Source organism: Perognathus longimembris, chromosome 11 (genome assembly GCF_023159225.1).
Source record: "Perognathus longimembris pacificus isolate PPM17 chromosome 11, ASM2315922v1, whole genome shotgun sequence".
In the NCBI taxonomy this organism is placed as follows: domain Eukaryota; kingdom Metazoa; phylum Chordata; class Mammalia; order Rodentia; family Heteromyidae; genus Perognathus; species Perognathus longimembris.
In genome coordinates, this window is record NC_063171.1 from 59,642,232 (window position 1) to 59,661,694 (window position 19,463).

Here is a 19,463-nt window from a genome sequence, read left to right on the forward strand (position 1 = left end):
CCGGGTCCACCAAGAGTCCAACCACACTTTCTCCTGCTTCTAGACCAGCTCGTCATCACTGCCAGGCCTGGGGAGAGGTGGAGAGTGGCCTGCTCTCCTGCTCTGTGGGGCACAGAAAATGGAGCAGGGCCCTGCAAGACAGCCTCTCTGAGGGTAGATCAATAAATTCATTTTCAGCCACTTCTTTCATGCTGCCAAGGCCTATCAATCGCATACATGTGCCCTAACCCTGGCGAGTGAAATCTCATGTTATGATAGGAGGCAGGGGAGAGGACAAAGCTTATTAAATTAAAGTCTTTTTTTTTTTTCCCCATCTGCCATTCATGAAAACTTCAAAGTGCCATATTCAGAGCTGGAAAAAGAAAAGGCAGAAGAGAGCCGGCAGTAATGGGCCTTGGGGAACTCACCAGGCAAGGCTCCGGGGTGGGCAGACACACGAGCGTGGCAGAGGGCATTTGGGATGGCTTGCTTTCCCGGCTGGTATAAACACCAGCAGTCTGCACCATCTGGAAGGCCCTCACGTTCGGTCCTTCAAAGGCCTGAACGCCTGGACTCACCTCCCCCCCCCCCCCCCCCCCCCCCCGCGCAGCTGGTACCCATGTCTCCAACACAGCGCCCTGGCTTTCCAAGGAAGCAAAGCTCAGGTGACAAACAGAACTCTGCCACAGGCCTTCGACAGGCTTGGGTGTGAACCTCATCACCTCTCAGAACCTCAGTTTCCTCATTTATAAAGTAAGCTGCTTGCTACCTGCTCGGCCAAATTCCCTGTGACTTTGCGCTTGCTGTCTGGCCTCTCCTCTGCTCCTTCCACCCCTGGCTTTAGGGAGGTGCCCATTCCACAGATGCCCAGGCCACCTGCCCAAGCTCATGCTCCTAGCGGCCAGAATGGGAACTGCAGCTCCCATCAGCTATGGTCAAAGCAGGTGATTGCTTAGTTTCATTGCAGTCTTTTTCTCATTAATTTAATTTATTCATTCATTCATCCATCCACTTGTTTGTTTGTTTGTTTTTCATGCCAATACTGGGTCTTGGACTCAGAGTTTCATGCTCTCACTTGGCTTTTCTGCTCAAGGTTGGCATATTCTACCACTTGGAGCAACATCTCCACTTCTGGCTTTACGTTGGTTAATTAGAGATCAGAGACTCTTGGATTTGTCTGCTCAGACTGGCTTTGAACTGAGATCCTCAGATCGCAGCCTCCTGAGTAGCTAGGGTTGGTTGCAGGCATGAGTTGATTGCGGTGCCTGGCTTACATTATTTTATTGACAAATAATAACTGCATATGTTCATAGGACACATACTGTTGCTTCTATCTAGGTACATATATGCATTCTGCAAGGGGCGAGTCTTGGCTTTCAAAGTTGCTCAAGAGTGGTTTTGACAGCCAGGGCTGTGTTTCCTGCATTGCTCCCAGGAGGCAGGACTGTGGTCTTAGTTTCCCCAGTACCCCTGCCAGGTCTGAGCAGCCCAAGCTGTAAGGTGGAGATGAATCACCTGGGGTCTTCTTTAAAATGCAGATTATAAGCCAGCAAGTGTGGGGTGGGGCTGGGATGCTGCATTTCCAACAAGCTCCTGGGGCATTGCCAAGGCTGCTGGTCCCTCGCCACACTCGCACAAGCAAGGCCTGATGGCACTCGGCCCAATATCTGGCACAACCTGGTTTGGGGAGGGAGGTGATGGAGGAAGCACAGAAAAAGAACGTCATTGTCTCAGGTCATGCAGGAAATAGCCATCCCAGCCTGTGGCCTGTTTCTCTCAATGGAAAAACACCTCCCGGCATGGGGTAGGAGAGGCTGGGAGCTAGGATAGCAGAAGGAAGAGTGGCAAGAGGCTGACGGTGCCAAGCCACCATGGTGCCAGATGCCCTGAGCGTGCAAGGTTCTGTTGCTGCTTTTACCATCAGAAGAGCCGAAGCCAGGGAGGTGCGGTGCAGTGCGAACCCTGACTTGGCTGGTGTTTGAGCTGAGACAGAGCCCTGTCGCCTTTGCCTGGGCCCGTTCTCTTGGCAGGAAGTCCTCTCCTGAAGAGAGGGGGGAGGGGGTCACTGGGACCCTCAGCGCTCCACCCCAATAGACAGCCAGGCCCTGCTCGGCTGCCCACCTCCCCCCCGCCCCTGCCACGTGGACCTCGTGGGATTGCTTCTGCAGTGTGGTGCTAGCAACACCTCCCGATTTAGCTCCCCTGCCCTCGTGATCCAGGTAGCTGTGGGAATGAGCACATGCAGGTTCTGGGGCTAGAGAGGAAGCCGGCGGAGCCTCAAGGAAACCAGGCAGCAGGCCAAGCCAGCCCGAGCCCCACAGCGGTCGGACTCCACCTCAGAAACGTCAGGCTTGTAGCCTAGCAGCACTGACTTCTCTGGCAGGACACGGCCATACCTCCCAGGCCTTGGCACGCTGTAAAGGAATTCCTCCAACTGCTCTGTCTATTCCAACCACATAACAGACATCCACATACGGCTATCCATCTACCCATCTTCCGCCCTACCACTGAACAGCAAGAAGAAAAGGGAGGAAGAAAGAGGAAGGAGGAGGAAGAGGGAGGAAAGAGGCCTCTGAGAATGGAGGGAGATGTTGGGTTATACATTTGTTTCCAGCAAGTAATCACTAGGATTCCCATTGCACAGATGTGAAAACTGAGGCTCTAAGAGAAGGATCAAGGAGTCCCAGATCCAGGCCCAGGAGATCTGCTGAGCCAACCTGACTCCAAAGGCCATGCTGTCCCCTACCACATGTCAGGTGCACGCTGGACTCCAGGCCTGCCAGCGTCCCTTCCTTTCTATGAGACCCCGCACTCACCACGTATCGGATGCTTACAGAAGCAGCCCCGAGAAGTCAACGAGGCCGTGAGGCCGTTTGCAATGAGGGTTCAGGTGCAGGTTCAGGTCCAGGGTAGGGAAGTGACCCGTCCCAGTGGACACAATCACCCTCCAGAGTCCAGGCCTCCTGGTTCACCAGCCCCATCCCCCCTCCCTGGTCTCTGCCAGGCAGGCTGCAGATCACATCTCCCCCAGCCCCTCTCCCCAATGTGGGAGAGGGCTCCCCGTCCTTGAGTCTCCTCATGGAACGTTTGTTCCTTTGGACTTTGAGGTAAACTGAGGTCAGACCTGGCCTGTGTAGAGAAGGGCATGTGGGAGGAGACGGGGGCACATGCTCCCCCCTGTGCAGAGTTCTGGAACAACCTGGGCCCTGAAAGGTTAAAGCCCAGCACCGATGGCAAGTGGAACCCCCGTGGGTTCCCTCTGTGCCCCTGGCACGCCTCCCATGCCTTGCGGTTTGGTTTTGGTCAATTGCTGGGTTGCTGGTTAAGTCGGGACCTCCCTTTGGGTGGTGATGGGGCAAACCACTCCCCTCACCACAGCTGGGAGCTGTCCACAACGGCAGCAGGTGGCAGACAGCAGGGCCTGGAACCCCCAGAGGGAAGAGGCGCTCTCTCAACAGCGGCCCCAGGGCCCAGCGTGCGGCACTACCCACTTCCGGAGCTGCCTCACTTGTCAGCACAGGGCCTGGGTGTCTCTGCACCCCACACGCGTGCCCAGCCCTGCAGCCGGCATCAGTTTCTCTGCCTCTCAGCGCCCCGCCATTGGGCCAGCCCTTGAGTCATGCATGAGCTGCAGGCCAGGATCAGACTGAAGGGACTGGGCACCCCCCCCCACCCCCCACACACACCCGGAGCCAATTCAGCGCCCCACAATGAAGCTTTTCTTTCCCATTCTGAGAGCGCTGTCCGAATCAGGCCCATTCTGTAATCCTGGACACTGAGATCCAAAGAGGAACCTAATCTACCCAAGATCACCCACCAGGAAGTGGTGAAGTCCAGGCTCCCATGCAGATCTTTTCACCCATCCATTCACTTTACCCATTCAAAAATTCTGGTCACACCTAGCAGCCATGTGACTGTTTAGCAAGTCATTTAATCCCTCTGAGCTCAGCAACTGAGAGTGGAGATGGGGGCAGGTGACACAACTGGTATAAAGCATTAATACTGGTGTCTCTTCCTAAACGTGTGCAAGCATTTAAACAAGTCAGCACACGGCCTCGCGAATGTCAGGTCTTAACGTTCATCCCGTGACTACTCGGTAATTCACTGGATACCAAAGGCGGCCTGACATTGCACACCGCATCGTAGGTGCAGGATGGGCTCAGACTCCGCCGCCCTCCAGTGGCTCCCAGGCCAGTGGGATTTGAGAGGCCTTGCGGTTAAAGGGGAGCCCAGGAAGCTTGGGAACCAACCGGAAGACAAAACAAAGAGAAAACTCCCTGCACCCAAGAATAAAGAGGAGTTAGGTAAGAACGAAATAGCTTTTCCCTGGGCCCCCAATTACGTATGAAGGGGTGGGGTCTGGGAGTGAGGAAGCCACAGCCTTGAAGTCAAATCCCTTCCTCTCACCCCCAAGGTCTGGAAAGGTTAAGAAGCAACTGGCGTGGAAAGGAAAATCGAGCCTGGATGGCGAGATGGGGGGGGAGAGGGCGGGGCGGGGCTGGGAGTGACCTTGGCTGGCGTGACCAGGCCGCTCAGGCCTCCTGCCAATGTGGCAAGTGGGACATGTGTCCGTCTCCCTACTACACCGTGAGCCCGTGTCCTTGAGGACAGGACTGGGGTTGTCAGGAGCCACCGGGTGGCTGGATCGCCGTCACTCCAGGGTCCCTCCATTAGGGAGGGGCACTGAGGAGGAGAGGCAGGCCAGGAGGAATGGATGGAAAGGGGGCTGGGACTCTTGTCGGGACCCTGGAGAAGCAAGGGTTGCACCGAGGTGAGCTGGCAGAGTTGAACAAAAGGTCTGGAAGCCTAGAACATTACTCTTTGACTTAGAAACAGCTGCCACCCCCTGACACACACACACACACACACACACACACACACACACAGCACCTAAGTGTGCCGTGTGAACGCGCAGCCTCCAATGGGAGGTGGTGTGCGGGTGCGGCTTCATGCCTTCACACCCCTTGCTCCCTGGCTGTCATCAGTCCCTGGGGCGGATGCAGGCTCTCTGCGCGCTGTCTTCACAATGTCATCCGTGAGCTCCATCCCAGCCTGCAACATAACGGGGTGTCATGTTTCCTTCCAGAGGACAAGGCGCTGTGGCAGGTGTGCGTGTGCTGAGCACCGGAAGGCTCCAAGCACACCCAATAGCTTCCTGCCCACAGATAACTCAGGGGCGCCAGCCCCCAGGGGAGCCCTTGTTTTATTGAGCCCCTCTAGAGGCCGGCACCCCAGAGGAGCTGCCAGGAACAAGGCCTTGGGGAAGACAGGAGTAGGAAAAGGCCGTTTACACCCTGGAAGCAGAAGATGTCAAAACTCTTCCCCTCACATCGACAGGCAGTTGAGGAAGGGGGCTGAACCGGGAAGCCAGGAACCCAGGATCCCTGCCCTCTACCTCATGGGTGGGCCTGGAAGAGCCCCTTCACCTCTACGCCCCACCCACTGACCTGGGGGATGGTTTCCTTAACTAATTCTCATCCTCTGACCTTTGCCCTGCATGAGGTCATCTCAACCTTCCTGCTGGCATCTTCCTCCCTGGCCACTCTTTCCGGTCACGAAGCATCGTCTCATTCCTGAACTCCACACCCATGAGGTAAACCACCTGGTAAGCGCCACCAGGAGCGGGGTGGAGGGTGGCACAGGCCCGGGGGCACATCCAACTTCTGCCATCCAATGCCCCAGGCATCCAGAGCCCCAGGGCAGTCATGGAAGTCACATAGCACCAAGCAAGTGGTCAATGAAAACCAAGCTTTGGATGATGTAACACTAGTAACAGCCCTTGTTACTGAGTGCCGACTAGACATCAGCCCCTTAACACACGCTACAGCTATGCCAGACCTCAAGAAGTCTGTTTTACAGAAGAAGGAATAGAAGGTGGATACTTGACGCAACCTATTCGAGACCACACAACTCTAAGTACCTGAAGAAGGATTGTACACAGGTCCCTTGGCCTGGGGAGACTGCTCTTACCCATTATGTTACTAATGCATCTCAGGAAAACAGGGAAGGGGGAGGGGGGAAAACACTGCTCTAAAAAGCAAGTCATTAAAAACATTTATAGTAGAGGAACTTTCATAAATAGAACTTTCCCACTCCTGTCCCCAGGAGAATCGCCGGTGACTTATGGTTCCTACCAGCCTTGCTGTCTGTCACGGGTATGCATCAGAGCACTTGGCTCCGTGGGAGAGAAAAGAGGTGGAGAAGCAGCTCTCCCTACGAGGCCGAAGCCGCCTCTGTCCTGCTCCCGGGGCGCTGAGAATGGAAGACTGGAGGGAGCTCAGCCCCCTCGCCAATGCAGCCTTGTGACATGCATTCTGCTCCCCAAGGCAAAAGACTGTGCTTCTGTGGGGAAGGAAGGACTGCTGTAAATAAGCAGGCCCAGGTGATGGGAACACAGAGTGTCCCCCCCCCCCACCATGCCAGCCTTGCGACTCCCCCAACCAGTCTGCTCTGCCATCAGGGCAGGGCTAGAGCTGGCACTCGAACTGCCTGCTTCTCGACTGGCCATCCTCTCTGTTGTATGAGCTGCAGCTGGGCCATTCAGTGCCCTGCAGCAGCTGGGGGAGGACCCTGGTTGATGGGGGGGGGGGCTTGTACAGGAAGGACACAGGCCATGGTGCAAACCACTGAGTCTGTTCAAGAAATGTAGGGGTTGTGGGAGGTGGGGGGGTGAGGAATCCCTTCCACCCTGGACCCCTCGGAGATTTCTGAGGATGGACGGGCTTGACACCTGGTGGGGACCCAACTCCTGACGTCATTCTGAATGGATCCTGCTAGAGAGCAAGTCCCCCACTGCACTGCCTCCTGGAGGAAGCCAGTGACCTGGGGAGTGGGGCGGGAAGTGAACAGACGTGAGGTACCCAGGAAGCTCGCGAGGAGTGAGGGCCCCATCCCTGAGGCTGTGGCCCCTCACACAGAGATGGAAGCCAGCAAGAAGGCCCCTGCCGGGTCTGCCTTCGCGTTCCCTCCACTGGATACCTGTGGGGAGCCAAATCTCCTACTGATTTCTTCCTCTGTCTCCACTCCCAGCAATGGGACCACCCTCTCCCCAGGGCCTCAGCCATAAAGCACAGGGTAGCGTTTGATTCTCGTGCCTGCTCTTCAGCCAGTTCATTCTTGGCTGGCTCTCACAGGCCAGCCATCCTTGCAGCTCTCTCCATCTCCACTCCCTGCCAGTCCCCAGCCCCACCCTATCTGGTCTCCTCTGTCATCTGCACCCCCCACACACACACACTTGCCCACCACACAGCAGACAGACTGACCTTCCCAGATGAACCCCAGGAATTACACACTGATTGAGGTCTTTCAAATGCTAAACAGCCTTTGCTTCTGTGGAGTAAACCATTCGGGTGGTAGTAAATCATCTTTATATCACAGGATTTGATTTGCTAATATTTTGTTCAGGACTTTTGCCCTTTTAAAATGCAACTTAAATTGGGTCATTCCCTGCTTTAGCCATCCAGGGCTTCACAAAGCACTTAGAATAAAATATGAAGTCTTGGTGATGAACCACAAAGGCCTTATCTAGGTGCTCAGGCCCTTGCAGATCTCTCTGGATGTCAACACGGGACTTTGGAGAATCCCAGCCAGGGCCTCACAGTCTTCTCAAATTGCAATTTTAAGCTGGGCGCTGGTGGCTCACACCTGTAATCCCAGCTACTCGGGAGACTGAGATCTGAGAATCCTCATTCAAAGCCAGACTGGGCAGAAAAGTCCATGACCCTCTTATCTCCAATGAACCAAGAATGTGCTGGAAGTACAGCCAACCTTGAGCAAACATTCCAAGCCAGAGCATGAGGCCCCGAGTTCAAGCCGCATTATCAGCACCAAAAGAAAAAAGAACAGAATTCAAATCATAATTGTACCCCCCCACCACCACCACCACCTGATTACAGGTCTACTGGCTTTCTCTCAGCTAGCCTCGAAGTCCCCTGAAGGCAGCAGGGGTCAGAGCCAAGCTCTGACCACAAGACATTCTTATCTTATCATAAATTTAGTAAATCTGAGTTAACAAAAGAATGAATTGAGTATAGTTGAACCAGGCTGGTGGTTTAAAAAAAAAAAAAGCAAACAACAAAAAACCCCACTTAGAATGCCTTTAAACTCACCCCTGGGAGTTTGGAGGGAGGGGGTCCTCAATGATGCTACACCCCAATTATACTTGACCTCCTGAGTCTAGTCACTTGCTAGAGAATAATGTTTCACACTTGTACACCACAACACCTCCTGCTACATCCCTGCTCTCGGCTGCTGTCCTTGTTCTCCACTTTCCAGAGAAAACTAAAGCCATCAGAAGACAACCCACCAGGCGGCTTCTGCAGGCAGACCTGGCCTGACCCACGGGAGAGGCTCCGGAGTCTTGTACAAGCCAGGCCCTCCAGCCTCCCTAGACCGAGCCCAGTGGCCTACCCACGAAACCCTCCCGCGGCTCCTTACTGCTGGGTCGTTCCGGTCAGCACACAACTCGGCTCACGGCCCTCCAGGCCCACAGCCTTGAGTTCCCGCCTCTCCTGACCACAACTGCCCCTGTCACCAGGCTCTCTTTAGAACAAAATTCCTCAAAAGAGTAATCTGTGTGAAACAGCCTTAGCTCCATTCGTTCTTCTCCCCTCCGAAGCCTCCGCTCATCAGGCTTTCTGCCCCCAACCACTCCACAAACACTGCCCTGGTCCAGGCTGCCTGGTCTAGCTACATCCAGCATCAATTCTCAGTCTTACCTCTCACATCATCTACTGGCAGTTTTAGAAGGAGCCCCCCCCCCTTTTTTTTTTTGCTGCTCCTGGATATCCCCCTTCCACACCTCGCTTCTAGGATACCACATGTTGGGTTCTGGGTTTTTGTCCACATCTGAGCTCTCCTTTCGTCTCCCTTGCGGGTGTTTCCTCCCTATCTCAACTCCTTGGGGCTCTCCTTGGCCCTCTTCCTTCTCCTCGGCTGGAACCTCAGATTTCAAACCCGTCTGCGTGCCAGTGGCTCTGCACGTAGGTTTCTGAACTCAGTTCTGCTATATCTGACTGCCAGCTCAACACTCGACTGAAGGCTCTGTCAGACACTCCACACTCCATGTGTCTAAATCCACACTTCTTCTATGGCTTCCCAAACCCGTACCACCTGCTCAGCCTCGCTCAGCTTAGAGGAGGCCCGCCCAGCCTCCAAGTTGTTTAGGACTCGAAGCAGCAACTCTTCTTTCTCACATTCAATCTATAGCTAAATTCTCACATCCAATCCACAAGCAAATCTTTTGACTCTTTGAACAAATCATACTGTAGTCACTCAGTGAAATTCTAACAAGAGCAAGGGGGAAAAACATTGTTTCACACAGATCTATGGATGAATCATAGCTATAACTTTCTAGGGCTTCAGAAGCCAGACACAAAAGGTTACATCCTGCTGGATTCCATCTATAAAAGCTTAAGAACACGCGAAATCAATGTAGGAGGATAAAATTCAGACACAAAGGGCCCTTCTGGAATGTTTTAAACATCGATTTGGGTGGTGGTTATTTAGGCATAAATTATATATCATAAAAATATTTATCAAAGGCTGGGAATGTGGCTTAGTGGTAGAGTGCTTGCCTTGCATGCATGAAGCCCTGGGTCTGACTCCTCAGTACCACATGAACAGAAAAGGCTGGAAGTGACACTGTGGCTCAATTGGTAGAGCGCTAGCCTTGAGCAAAAGAAGCTCAGGGACAGTGCCCAGGCCGAGTTCAAGCCCCAGGACTGGCAAAAAAGTAAAATTATCAAGCTATTATTGTGCCAGTAGCTCATGCCTGTAACCCTAGCTACTCAGGAGGCTGAGGTCTGAGGATCATCGTTCAAAGCCAGTGCGAGCAGACAAATCCAAGATGTTCTTATTTCTAATTCACCAGCAAAAGCCAGAAATAGAGATGTGGCTCAGATACTAGAGCACTGCCTTGAGCAAAAAAACCAAAAGGACAGTGCTCAGGCCCTATAAAACTATCTGCCCAAGATGTCACTTGGATGTGTGAAAATTCTGTCTCAAGAAAAAGAAAACAAAAACCCAGAAAAGAGGTAAATGTTATTCCAGCACTCGGGAGGCTGAGGCAGGAGGACTGGGTTCCACAGTGAGACTCTGTCTCAGACACTCACAACATAAAGGTAACATTCCGGAATGCACAAGCTGCAGTTCCAGCTCCTACCGTCTCCAGCGTGCAGCCCTAGCCTGAAACTGCATGGCCAGCACGGCAGCCTCCGAGACCCTTTGAAATCGGGGGTCAGAGAGGCCCCTTCTCCGCTCTTAGGCCGGCACTGATTCTCCCATTTCCCTCAGAATAAAACCTAAGTCCTTTCAGAGGCCTCGAAAGCCACGCGTGGGACCCTGGTTCACTATCTCCGCGCTCAGTCTACCGTCCAGCCCGGCCACGCAGGCCTCCCAGCTAACGCTTCAAGTACATTCCTGCCCTCGGGCCTTTGTTCTGTGATTTCCCGGCACGTTCTCCGCTTGGCATCTGTGTGGCTGTTCCCTGGCCTTCTGCTTACGCTCATGGTGGTGTCCCCACCACGAAGCTCTGTGTCCGCCCCATTATAGGTTGTAGCCTTCATCCCAACCCCAACCCGGCATTCCCAGTGGCATTGTCCTGGCAATGTTGCAACTGCACATTCACCTTCTAACATTCTACATCATTTCAGCATTGTGCTTATTATTTGGGATCTGGCCTCCTGCCCATTAGAGTCCAGTCTCCACCAGGATCTGTTTTGTTCATGAACAGATCCTAAGTATCTGCAAAGTTGCCGGGTGCGCGCGTGGCCCTCCGTGAGTATTTGTGGAGTAAAGAAACAAAATAGCAAATAGATCTGTCTGCACGAGGGTCCCACGTGAGGACAAGCAGCCGGTCCCAACGCCCATCTTTCCCAGAGGGCAGAGAAGTTCTGGGAGCAGGTGGCAGGAAGACAACCTGGGGGCCTCTTGGGCATATCCTGGGGTTCGGAGGTCAAGAGTGGAGTAGGGTCCAGCTGCACTGCCCAGTGGTGCCCGCAACCTCTCAGGTACCCGCCTCCTGGCCCCCCTGCTCCCACCCTGAGCAGCTCAGGAATCTCTCCTTGGCAACCTGGGCCTGCAGAAATCTGTCATCTCAAGAACAGCTAAGAGCTCCAGAGAGAGGAAGAGGCTGGAGTGGGCCATGCATCTGTCTCCGGGCATACAGCAGGTGCTCAGAGCATGCTTATGGAGTTACTAAGTGGATGCCTCTGGCCCCCGCCCCCACACCTCTGTGATCCAGCTAAGGGAACAACACTGGCAGGGTAAGGATCCGGGCAAGAGAAGGCACCCCAATGTCTTCTTCCTTGGGGGGGGGGGGCCAGGGAAGCCCCCTGGGACTTCTCCTATCTCCTTTCCCACCCTCACGTTCATATTTTGAAGAAGGCATGAAGCTGGTGGCTCCCGCCTGTCATCCTAGCTATTCGAGAGCTGAGCTCTGAGGCTCTAGGTTTGAAGCCAGCCCAGGCAGACAAATCTAGGAGACTGCTATCTCCAATTAACTAGAGAAAGAAGTCAGTAGGAAAGACATAGCTCACACGGTGGAGTGTCAGCTATGAGAAAGAAAGACGATAAAAGGCTGAGTGACAGGAAGAGGCCCCACGTTCAAGTCCCATGACTAGCGCACAGATAACAAATGGGAGGTGACAAGAATGCCAAGTCTACCCAAGTACCACCCTTCCTTCTCTATCCCTACATGCCAGTGTGCAACTTGGACCCTCTGTGGGGCTCAAGTAAAGAAGGCTGAAGTTGAAGGCGTGATTCACACAGCCGAGGGCAGCGCGGATCAGCCTCCTTCCTTCTGCCCGGTGCATCCGCGCCTGCCTGATAATGAGACCCACAGAGAGGCGCCATGCTCCAAGGCCCCCACCCTCCACCCAGCTCGCCACACCTGAGGCCAGGAAATGCAAAGGTTAGTCCTCAGGGAATGGAAACAGATGATAAGGACTGGCTTCCAGACCCGGACCTAGCCTAGCCCTAGCCAGGAGTGCAAATGGGCGAGGGAATGCCTAACGGCCCGTTGGAGATTTACAGTGTGGGTGAAATGGGAAAGGGTTGGAGGGAGATGGGGAAGAATGGAAGGAGCTGGGAACTATGTGGCCTCATAAAAAAGAAAATCTTAAAGCTGGAAGCCCAACCCTGAGTTCTTGATCTAGACTCTGACCCTAGGAACAATGGGCACCATCGAGGGCGGGTTTTGTTTGTTTGCTTGTTTGTTTGCTTGGTAATCACAAAAGATTGGATTGGGTGTGATAGCTCACGCTGTAATCCCAGCTACTTCTGGGCAAAAGCTCTAGACCCTATCTGCAAAACAATGCACAAAGACTTGGAAGCTTCCAGTTCAACCCCTTGTCCTTCTGAGAAGGGAAAGAAGGAAGCTCAGCAACCATCTATGCAGCCACCGGTGAATAAATAGGATATTCAAATGTTCATTTACTCCAAAAATGTTTACAGACGGTGCACTTGTGCCAGACCTGGGGGAAGCTTGGGAATATAAGCAAACGTGATCCTGGCTCTTCGGAGCTTACCAAGCCCAGAACGCGAAACATGAATAGAAAATGCGTGGGCAATGAGTAACAAGGAATAAACCCAATCCGAACAACTAATAAAACAATTTTTTTTTTTTAAGAAAGAAGAAGCTGGCCTGGGGATACGTTGGGAGGGAGAGTTCTCTGAGGAGAGGCTATTTTAGCTGAGACCTGAAAGATGAGTAATAATACAACCCAATATTATACCATCATAAAAGTCCTTACGAAATAATTTTGGGTGACACACAGAATTGCCAGCATATAATGTTTAAGCCGATAAAATGGGACATAAAACCAGATATAGATGCTCTCCATATGCAAAAATAATATATCTATATATACACACAAGTGTGGAGACTGTTTCTGGAGCACTAAAATGTTCCCAGGAGTGGGTGATTTCAGCACCCTCCTTCTTTCTACATTTCCCACAATTGGACCTGGATTACTTTTCTGCTCCGAAATAAACACCACGTGTTAGGACACAGCAGCCTTCCAGGGCCCTAAGACTGAACGAGGTTCCTCATAAGGCCCAGGTCCGTCATCCCCTGCTTCCAAAGCGCTCACGTCTGGCCGGGTTGTCCCTCAGGCACGCTGAGGCTTCCTTGAAGCCATCCCCACATCGGGGTGCAGCTCTCACCTCTGAAATGAACCCACACACCTCTGCTCCCAAAGCCCACACGCCTAGGCTCAGCCTGCCCCAGGCCCCACACATGATGCCCCGATTCAAACGGAAAAGAGGCCTTTTCATTCCAGCATGCCCTCCATCCCAGCCCTTCCAACTGCAGCGATTTGCTGACTGAACCATCTGAGATCGAGTTTTCCTTTGCTGAGCCTCCAGCAGTTGGAAGTGGCTCTTCCTGCTCCAGCCTTTGGCTTTAGAGTCTGCACTGGGAGGAGCAAAGAGCTCCCAGACACATGACGTGCCTTTGAGCAAGCTCCCAGCCTCCTGAGCCTCAGTTTCCTCACCAGTTTTCAAGCAGGAGGGGTTGGCCCAGGGCTTCCTCTTGCTGCTCTTCTGCCTCAACTCAGGCACCCTTAGACAGAGGCTCTGGAGCAGAGCAGAGCAACTGATCCTGGACCCAGCGACCACACAAGACACTTTGATTGTCACAAAAAGCCCAGCATGGACAGAGGTACAGTGGCCTAAAAGCAAACACCTAGCCAAGCTACACTCCTCAGGAGACTGAGATCTAAGAATGGTAGTTCAAAGCAAGCCTGAGTGAGAAAATCTGTGAAACCCTTATGTCCACTTAATCAGTGAAAAGCTAGAAGTGGAGCTATGGCTCAAGTAGTAAAGTGCCAGGCTTAAGCAAAATGCTAAGGGACAGCACCCAAGCCCCGAGTTTGAGCCCCAGTACTGGCACAATAGATAGATAGATAGATAGATAGATAGATAGATAGATAGATAGACAGACAGATAGGCAATCAAACACCCTAATCTAATTTACCCTATTGATTTCCCTGCCCTCGCTCAGCCCAGCACATTAGGCCTTCCCCATCCCATGCCATGCCTCTCTGGGTCAGCAGCCTGGTTGGGCAGGGTTTCAGCTGTGGGCAGAGGCAGGGCCCGCCAGGGGGTAGGCTGCCCACTGGAGTGAAGGTGGGGAGGAGGTGCTAAGCGTGGGCTGAGCAGATGGCAGAGGCCACTGACAGCTTTAGGGAAACTCTTACAGCAATCCTACAGCTGCCTGGGTTGATGCAAGTCTCACCAGGGCATATAAATTAAAGGTGTCTGGTTGCAGGTCCTGGATTCAAACCTGAGTGCTCTGGACAAGTGAATTGTCTGGGTGAATTACTAAACTTCTGAGCCTCAGACCCGAGTTTAAAGAATTATCTATACAGTGGGAATAATAAACTCTGCTACCAAGAGATGCACATTTAATGAGATAAAATAACCTGGCAGGTGGCTCATACCTGAAATCCAAGCGACTCGGGAGGTTGAAATCTGAGGATCACAGTTCAAAGTTGGGAAGAAAGTCTGTAAGACTCTTATCTCTAACCAGCAAAAAGCCAGAAGTGGAGCTGTGACTCAAGTGGTAGAGTGCCAGCCTTGAGAGAAAAAGCTAAGGGACAACACTTAGGCCCTGAGGTCAGGCCTCACCAGCCCCCCACCCCCCACAGACATAAAAGACAAAATACACATTGTTCTAAAGTAGCATCACATCAGCACAGGATCACTCAAAGCTGAGAAACATAATACAAAACCCCCGCCACGATCCAAAGACAGCACTGGCAGGAATCAAGGAAGTGCTACAAAGCATTTAGAGCCAAAAGGAACCTTCACAACTTACACTCCAACTCCTTCCCATGTGGCGGGGTGTGTGTGTGTGTGTGTATGTGTGTGTGTGTGTGTGTGTGTGTGTGTGTGTGTGTGAAAGGCTCAGGGAGGTTGAATAACTAGCCAGGGTTGCGCGGCTATCTAGTCATATGGTGAGTTCCAAACTCAAACCTGACTAATTCCCAAACACCCACCACACCTTCACTTCACTCCAACCCGTCTTGGCCATGAGCAGTCCTTGCTGGGGTCCCTTTTCTACAGAGAAGTTTTGGACAAAGAGCTCCCTAGAGTGGGCCACCAAATTACCAAAGACTGCCACCAAGAAAGCCCTGGTGAGGAGATGAGTGAGTGTGTGTGTGTGTGTGTGTGTGTGTGTGTGTGTGTGCGAGAGAGAGCGAGAGCGAGAGCGAGAGCGAGAGAGAGAGAGAGAGAGAGAGAGAGCTGAGGAGTCCAAAGGAGTGAGGGGAATAAGGTTACAGTTACCAAGCATGGGGAGGGGGGTATGTAAATGGCATGTAAACTATATGTAAATGTAACTCCTGATGAATCACGCATTTAAACCATTTTTTTAAAGTTTATAAATGGATTGCACTTACATGATATGAATCTCTTTCTTTCCTTGGCTTCCTGCCAGGTAGAAGCAAATAAAATCTGTGGTTGACTGACCAACCCATACCTCCATACCTGGTTTGGCAAGGACCCAGGTGACCCCTGTGTCCAGCTGCCCCGGCATGTTTCCCCAATGCCTAGTGGGTTTTCCCTGAGCCCAGGACCACACTGATCCTTGACTCCTTTATCAGGGCAGGGAGCCAGCAGCCTGTGGGTCACAGACCCAGCCTACCACTGACTCCAGATGTGTGTGGGGGGAGGTAGAGCATGCTGTTCCTCCTACAGGGTTCCCGGGCAGTGACAGGCCAGGGCCTTGAGTGGCCAGGATTCCTGCTAGAGGAGCTAGGCCCCTAACTGAGGAGCAAAGCTCCTTCCCACAGGGTGAGGCGCTGGCGGGCACCCTGGTAAAAGAGCCACAGTGCACTGCAAGGGTCCCTGTGGACAGGGGCTTGCGGTGGAAGGAAGGACAGATCTAGTCAACGGCAGAAGGCTGGAGGCCGGACACTTGACTCACCTGAGGACGCTAAAACAACAACTTCCAACAACATGTACTGAGTGGCAGGGTTAGATGGACACAGGAAAAGCACCAACAGTCCACCAGGGGAGAAGAAGCATGTACAGGTGGACTTCCCAGGGCTTTGACACTTTCTTATAATGTGCTGTGTGTGTGTGTGTGTGCGCGCGCGCACACGCATGTGTGTGTATGTCCATAGAAGAGTGTAAGAGTTTGGATCAGAGGGAAACAGGGCTTGCCTATCCCTTCCTACTTTGAGACATATATTAATCATCATCATAATAAAATGACTAACATAAACCTACCTCTTAAGGCCTGCATAAAATATATATCAGTATAATGCTAAGTGCCTTGTATATATGAGTTCATTATGTTTTTCCAGTAACCCCAGACAGTTGTGTTATTAGTAATGTCCTCTTTTTATAGATAAGGAAATGAAAGTTTAAAGAGGTTAAATAAGAAATTGGTAGCAAGGATTCAAGCAAGGACTCAACCTGAGTCCCTGCCTTGGCCCTCAAAGACACCCCCCGCCCCTCCCCCAAGATCCCCAAACTCCAAAAGAATTGCCTCCTGGAGGAGGGAGCCTGTAGTTCTTCCCAACACAGCCGTTTCTGTCCCCATCCCCTAGGGCACCGAGGGTGCATTCTGCATCTATGACCCCTGTCACTTTGGGACAGGGCCTCTGGTTCTCTTTGGCACTCACTCAGCAGACAGAATTTCTCGAGAAGCATTCTTCCATCTGCCCCTCCTCCTATGTTCCCAGTGTGGCTATGCTTGTAATGGTGGCGCTCCGAAGCCCAGCCCTTCTAACGAACGGACAGAGACCACGTCAACAGCGGGGCCAAGCAAGCCTGGGACTACAGGCAGGTGAAGGGGAAAGAGGCACCAAGAGAGGCTGGGAAAAGTTATACATGCACACATGTGACCGAAGGAAGGACGGGAGCACCTAGGCCTGCGGGGGGGGGGGGGGGGGCAAGCTGCCAAGTGAGACCAGAGGCACCACATCCCAGATACCAAGGCCGGGACACTACTGGGACCAGACGGCAGGTGCTGGAGATGGCCAGGGCTCCCCACTAGAGGAAGACTCTACTAGGGACAAGAATGTAAAGAGAAGGCAAGCACTCTCACGGGAGTGTCCCACAGCAGGGCCAGTTCCTGGCAGTGTGCCCAGGCATTTGCTGGCACTTTAGCGGCCCAGGCACTGCCTGGTGACGAGATTATGGCCTGCCAGGCCCAGGCAGGGAGCCCCAGTAAAGAGGGACACCCACGCTGAAAAGTGCCACCATCAGGCCTCCCACCCCAAGACTGCCTAGAGAGACCCTAGCTCCTCTGCTGTGGCCAGTGGAGACACAGGTTTGCACCGTCATTTTCCCTCCTGCTGGTAACCCAGATCACCTAGGGGGGAGCTGGGCAGCGGTAATCAGCATGCTGGGCTCTGCAGGACGGCCTCAGAGGGTGGAGCTGGCTAGCAGAGACACCCGGGGAACAAGGGAGCTAAAAAGTGTCTGCCTGGTCTGGTTGAAAACACGGCAGCCCCTTGGCCCCGGTGTGCCATCCTCGCCCCTCCCCAACATCATAGCCTAGCCACTGATAGAGAGCAACGTGATCCCACCCAGTCCTCACTACCACCCTGCCCTGGTGGCTCCTCCCACCCTCCACCTTCACTCCAAGCCCAGCAGGCAGCACCCGTGTCCTGGCCGCAGCAGCTTCCCTGCTGGGCTCCTGGACACTGTCAAGGAACAGTTCTGTGGCCACCCAGCCCCCTTCTGCTTCTCCCGAAGCAGCTCAGACTGGCACCAGGGCCCAGAGCCAAAGAGGCAGAGCGAGGCTGAGGTACGATGACCCTATGTGTGTGTGTGTGTGTGTGTACACACACGCACGTGTGTATGTCCAGAGAGGAGCGTGCCTCGGTTCTGATGGTCTACCTTTCATCCTCTCTCTTGCACCAGCCAGTAGGGTCACTGGCAGGTACCTGCTGCTGTAGCCTCACCTGAGCGGGATCTTGACGCGGAGGTAGCGGTCCACAGCGATGGCCAGCAGGGCCAGGATGGAGCTCTGGGTGAGGATGAGGACCGGGCAGGCCACCATGAGGCAGGTGTAGAAGTAGGTCTGTGGCCCAATGTTGATGAGGATGGCCAGCGGGATGACCAGCGCCCCCACGGCCACGTCCGCCACCGCCAGGGACACAATGAAGCAGAAGGTGGCATCCCGCAGAGCCTGGTTCACCTTGACGGCCCAGATCACCAGCACGTTGCCGGGCACGGAGACCAGAGCGATGAGCACCTCAATGCCAATGTAGGCAGCCTGGAAGGCCGAGATGGTGGACGGCATGGTGGGTGTGGGCCGGGCACATCAGCAGAAGGGAGCCGGGGGGCTCATGGCCAGCACCTGGGAGGAGGAAGCCGGAGGTGGGGAGGCCAGCCGGGCCGGGGGAGGGGGGGGGCGGTGAGAGGGGGGACCCAGGCTGCCCTGCAGAGATGTGTTCCTCTTGGAACATCCAGTGCCCGCCCAGGCTGGCCAGGACACACCGCCCCAAGCCTCCTCCCGACCTCTGTCCCCCTCCCCTCGACACCCCCGGAGGTTTCCATTCAGTAACTTTAAATAGCAACGCCCACTCCCCCACCCCACCCCCCACCCGTGGCTTTTCTATCAGGTGTGTGTGTGTGTGTGTGTGTGTGTGGCGGCTCCCAGCACACACCCACACTGCGCCCGGGTCCCCCCCCCCCCCGCCCCGTGCCCAGCTCTGCCCACCCTTGTCCACAGGACGCTCACCATCCTGCCTGTCGGGTGGCACGGGGTCCCAGAGGCCGTGCCCCAAGTTCCCGGTGCGAGGTGGCGCCCGGAGTTCCGGGGCCGCGCCGCCGCCGCCGCCCCCGCCGCCCCCGCCGCCGCCGCCGGGCAGGGCTGGGCTCCTCCGGGCATCGTCCTCCCGGCTCCCGCCGCAGCGCTCCCTGCCCGGCCTTTCAAAGCAATCACATGGTGCGGCGGCGGAGGCTCAGCCCCGGACGCTTTTAAAGAGGTAGCGCCCCGGTTTCGCACCTGGGACTCGGGCAGCAGGCGTGGGTTTGGGGGACCCAGCCCGGCCGGCGGGTTCCCACTCCCGAGCCGCAGCAGCGCGCGCACGCCGGGCGCCCAGCCGCCTCCCGGTCCCGCTCCGGCCCGGCGGGGGCTCCCGGCCCCACCGCCTGCCCACCCCCAGACCGGAGGGCACCCCAATCGCGTCAGCACCCCCACCCCCCGTCCCCGGAGCGCCGGGCCCGGCGGGGACACCGACTTACCCAAGGTCACACGCCGCGGGCAGCCCTCCTGCCCCGTCCGAGCGCCCCCCGCCGCCCCTCGACGCCCAGCAGCCGCAACCCCGGCGGGGATGCCTGGAAAATCCAGGTCGGGGTTGGAACGCTGGCGGGGTCCCCGCCCGGGCGCGCGTGCCTCCGTCGCCCCCGGTGCGGGAGGGAGCGGAGTGACACGCGGGCTCCCCGCGCCGCCGGGAGGGGCGGGGGCGGCGGCGGCGCTGGCACCCGCGGGCCCCTCCCTCCCTCCTCGCCCTCCGTCTCTC

At 54.7% G+C, this 19,463-nt stretch overlaps 1 protein-coding gene across 2 annotated transcripts in view; it reads right to left on the reverse strand.

Moving 5' to 3' along the window:
• Adora1 (adenosine A1 receptor) overlaps nucleotides 1–19,207 on the reverse strand; it is a 32,009-nt gene extending 12,802 nt beyond the window's left edge. Inside the window, exons 1-2 of one of the 2 annotated variants that reach the window (XM_048357478.1) lie at nucleotides 19,186–19,207; nucleotides 17,898–18,295 (exon numbers count right to left, since the gene is read on the reverse strand). In XM_048357478.1, coding sequence (XP_048213435.1) covers nucleotides 17,898–18,238 — 341 coding nt within the window. In that variant the 5' untranslated portion in view covers nucleotides 18,239–18,295; nucleotides 19,186–19,207. Of the gene's footprint in view, nucleotides 1–17,897; nucleotides 18,296–18,679; nucleotides 18,832–19,185 lie in introns of those variants that run through there. The other variant, XM_048357477.1, reaches the window with a different exon arrangement.
• Nucleotides 19,208–19,463: the final 256 nt, after the last annotated feature.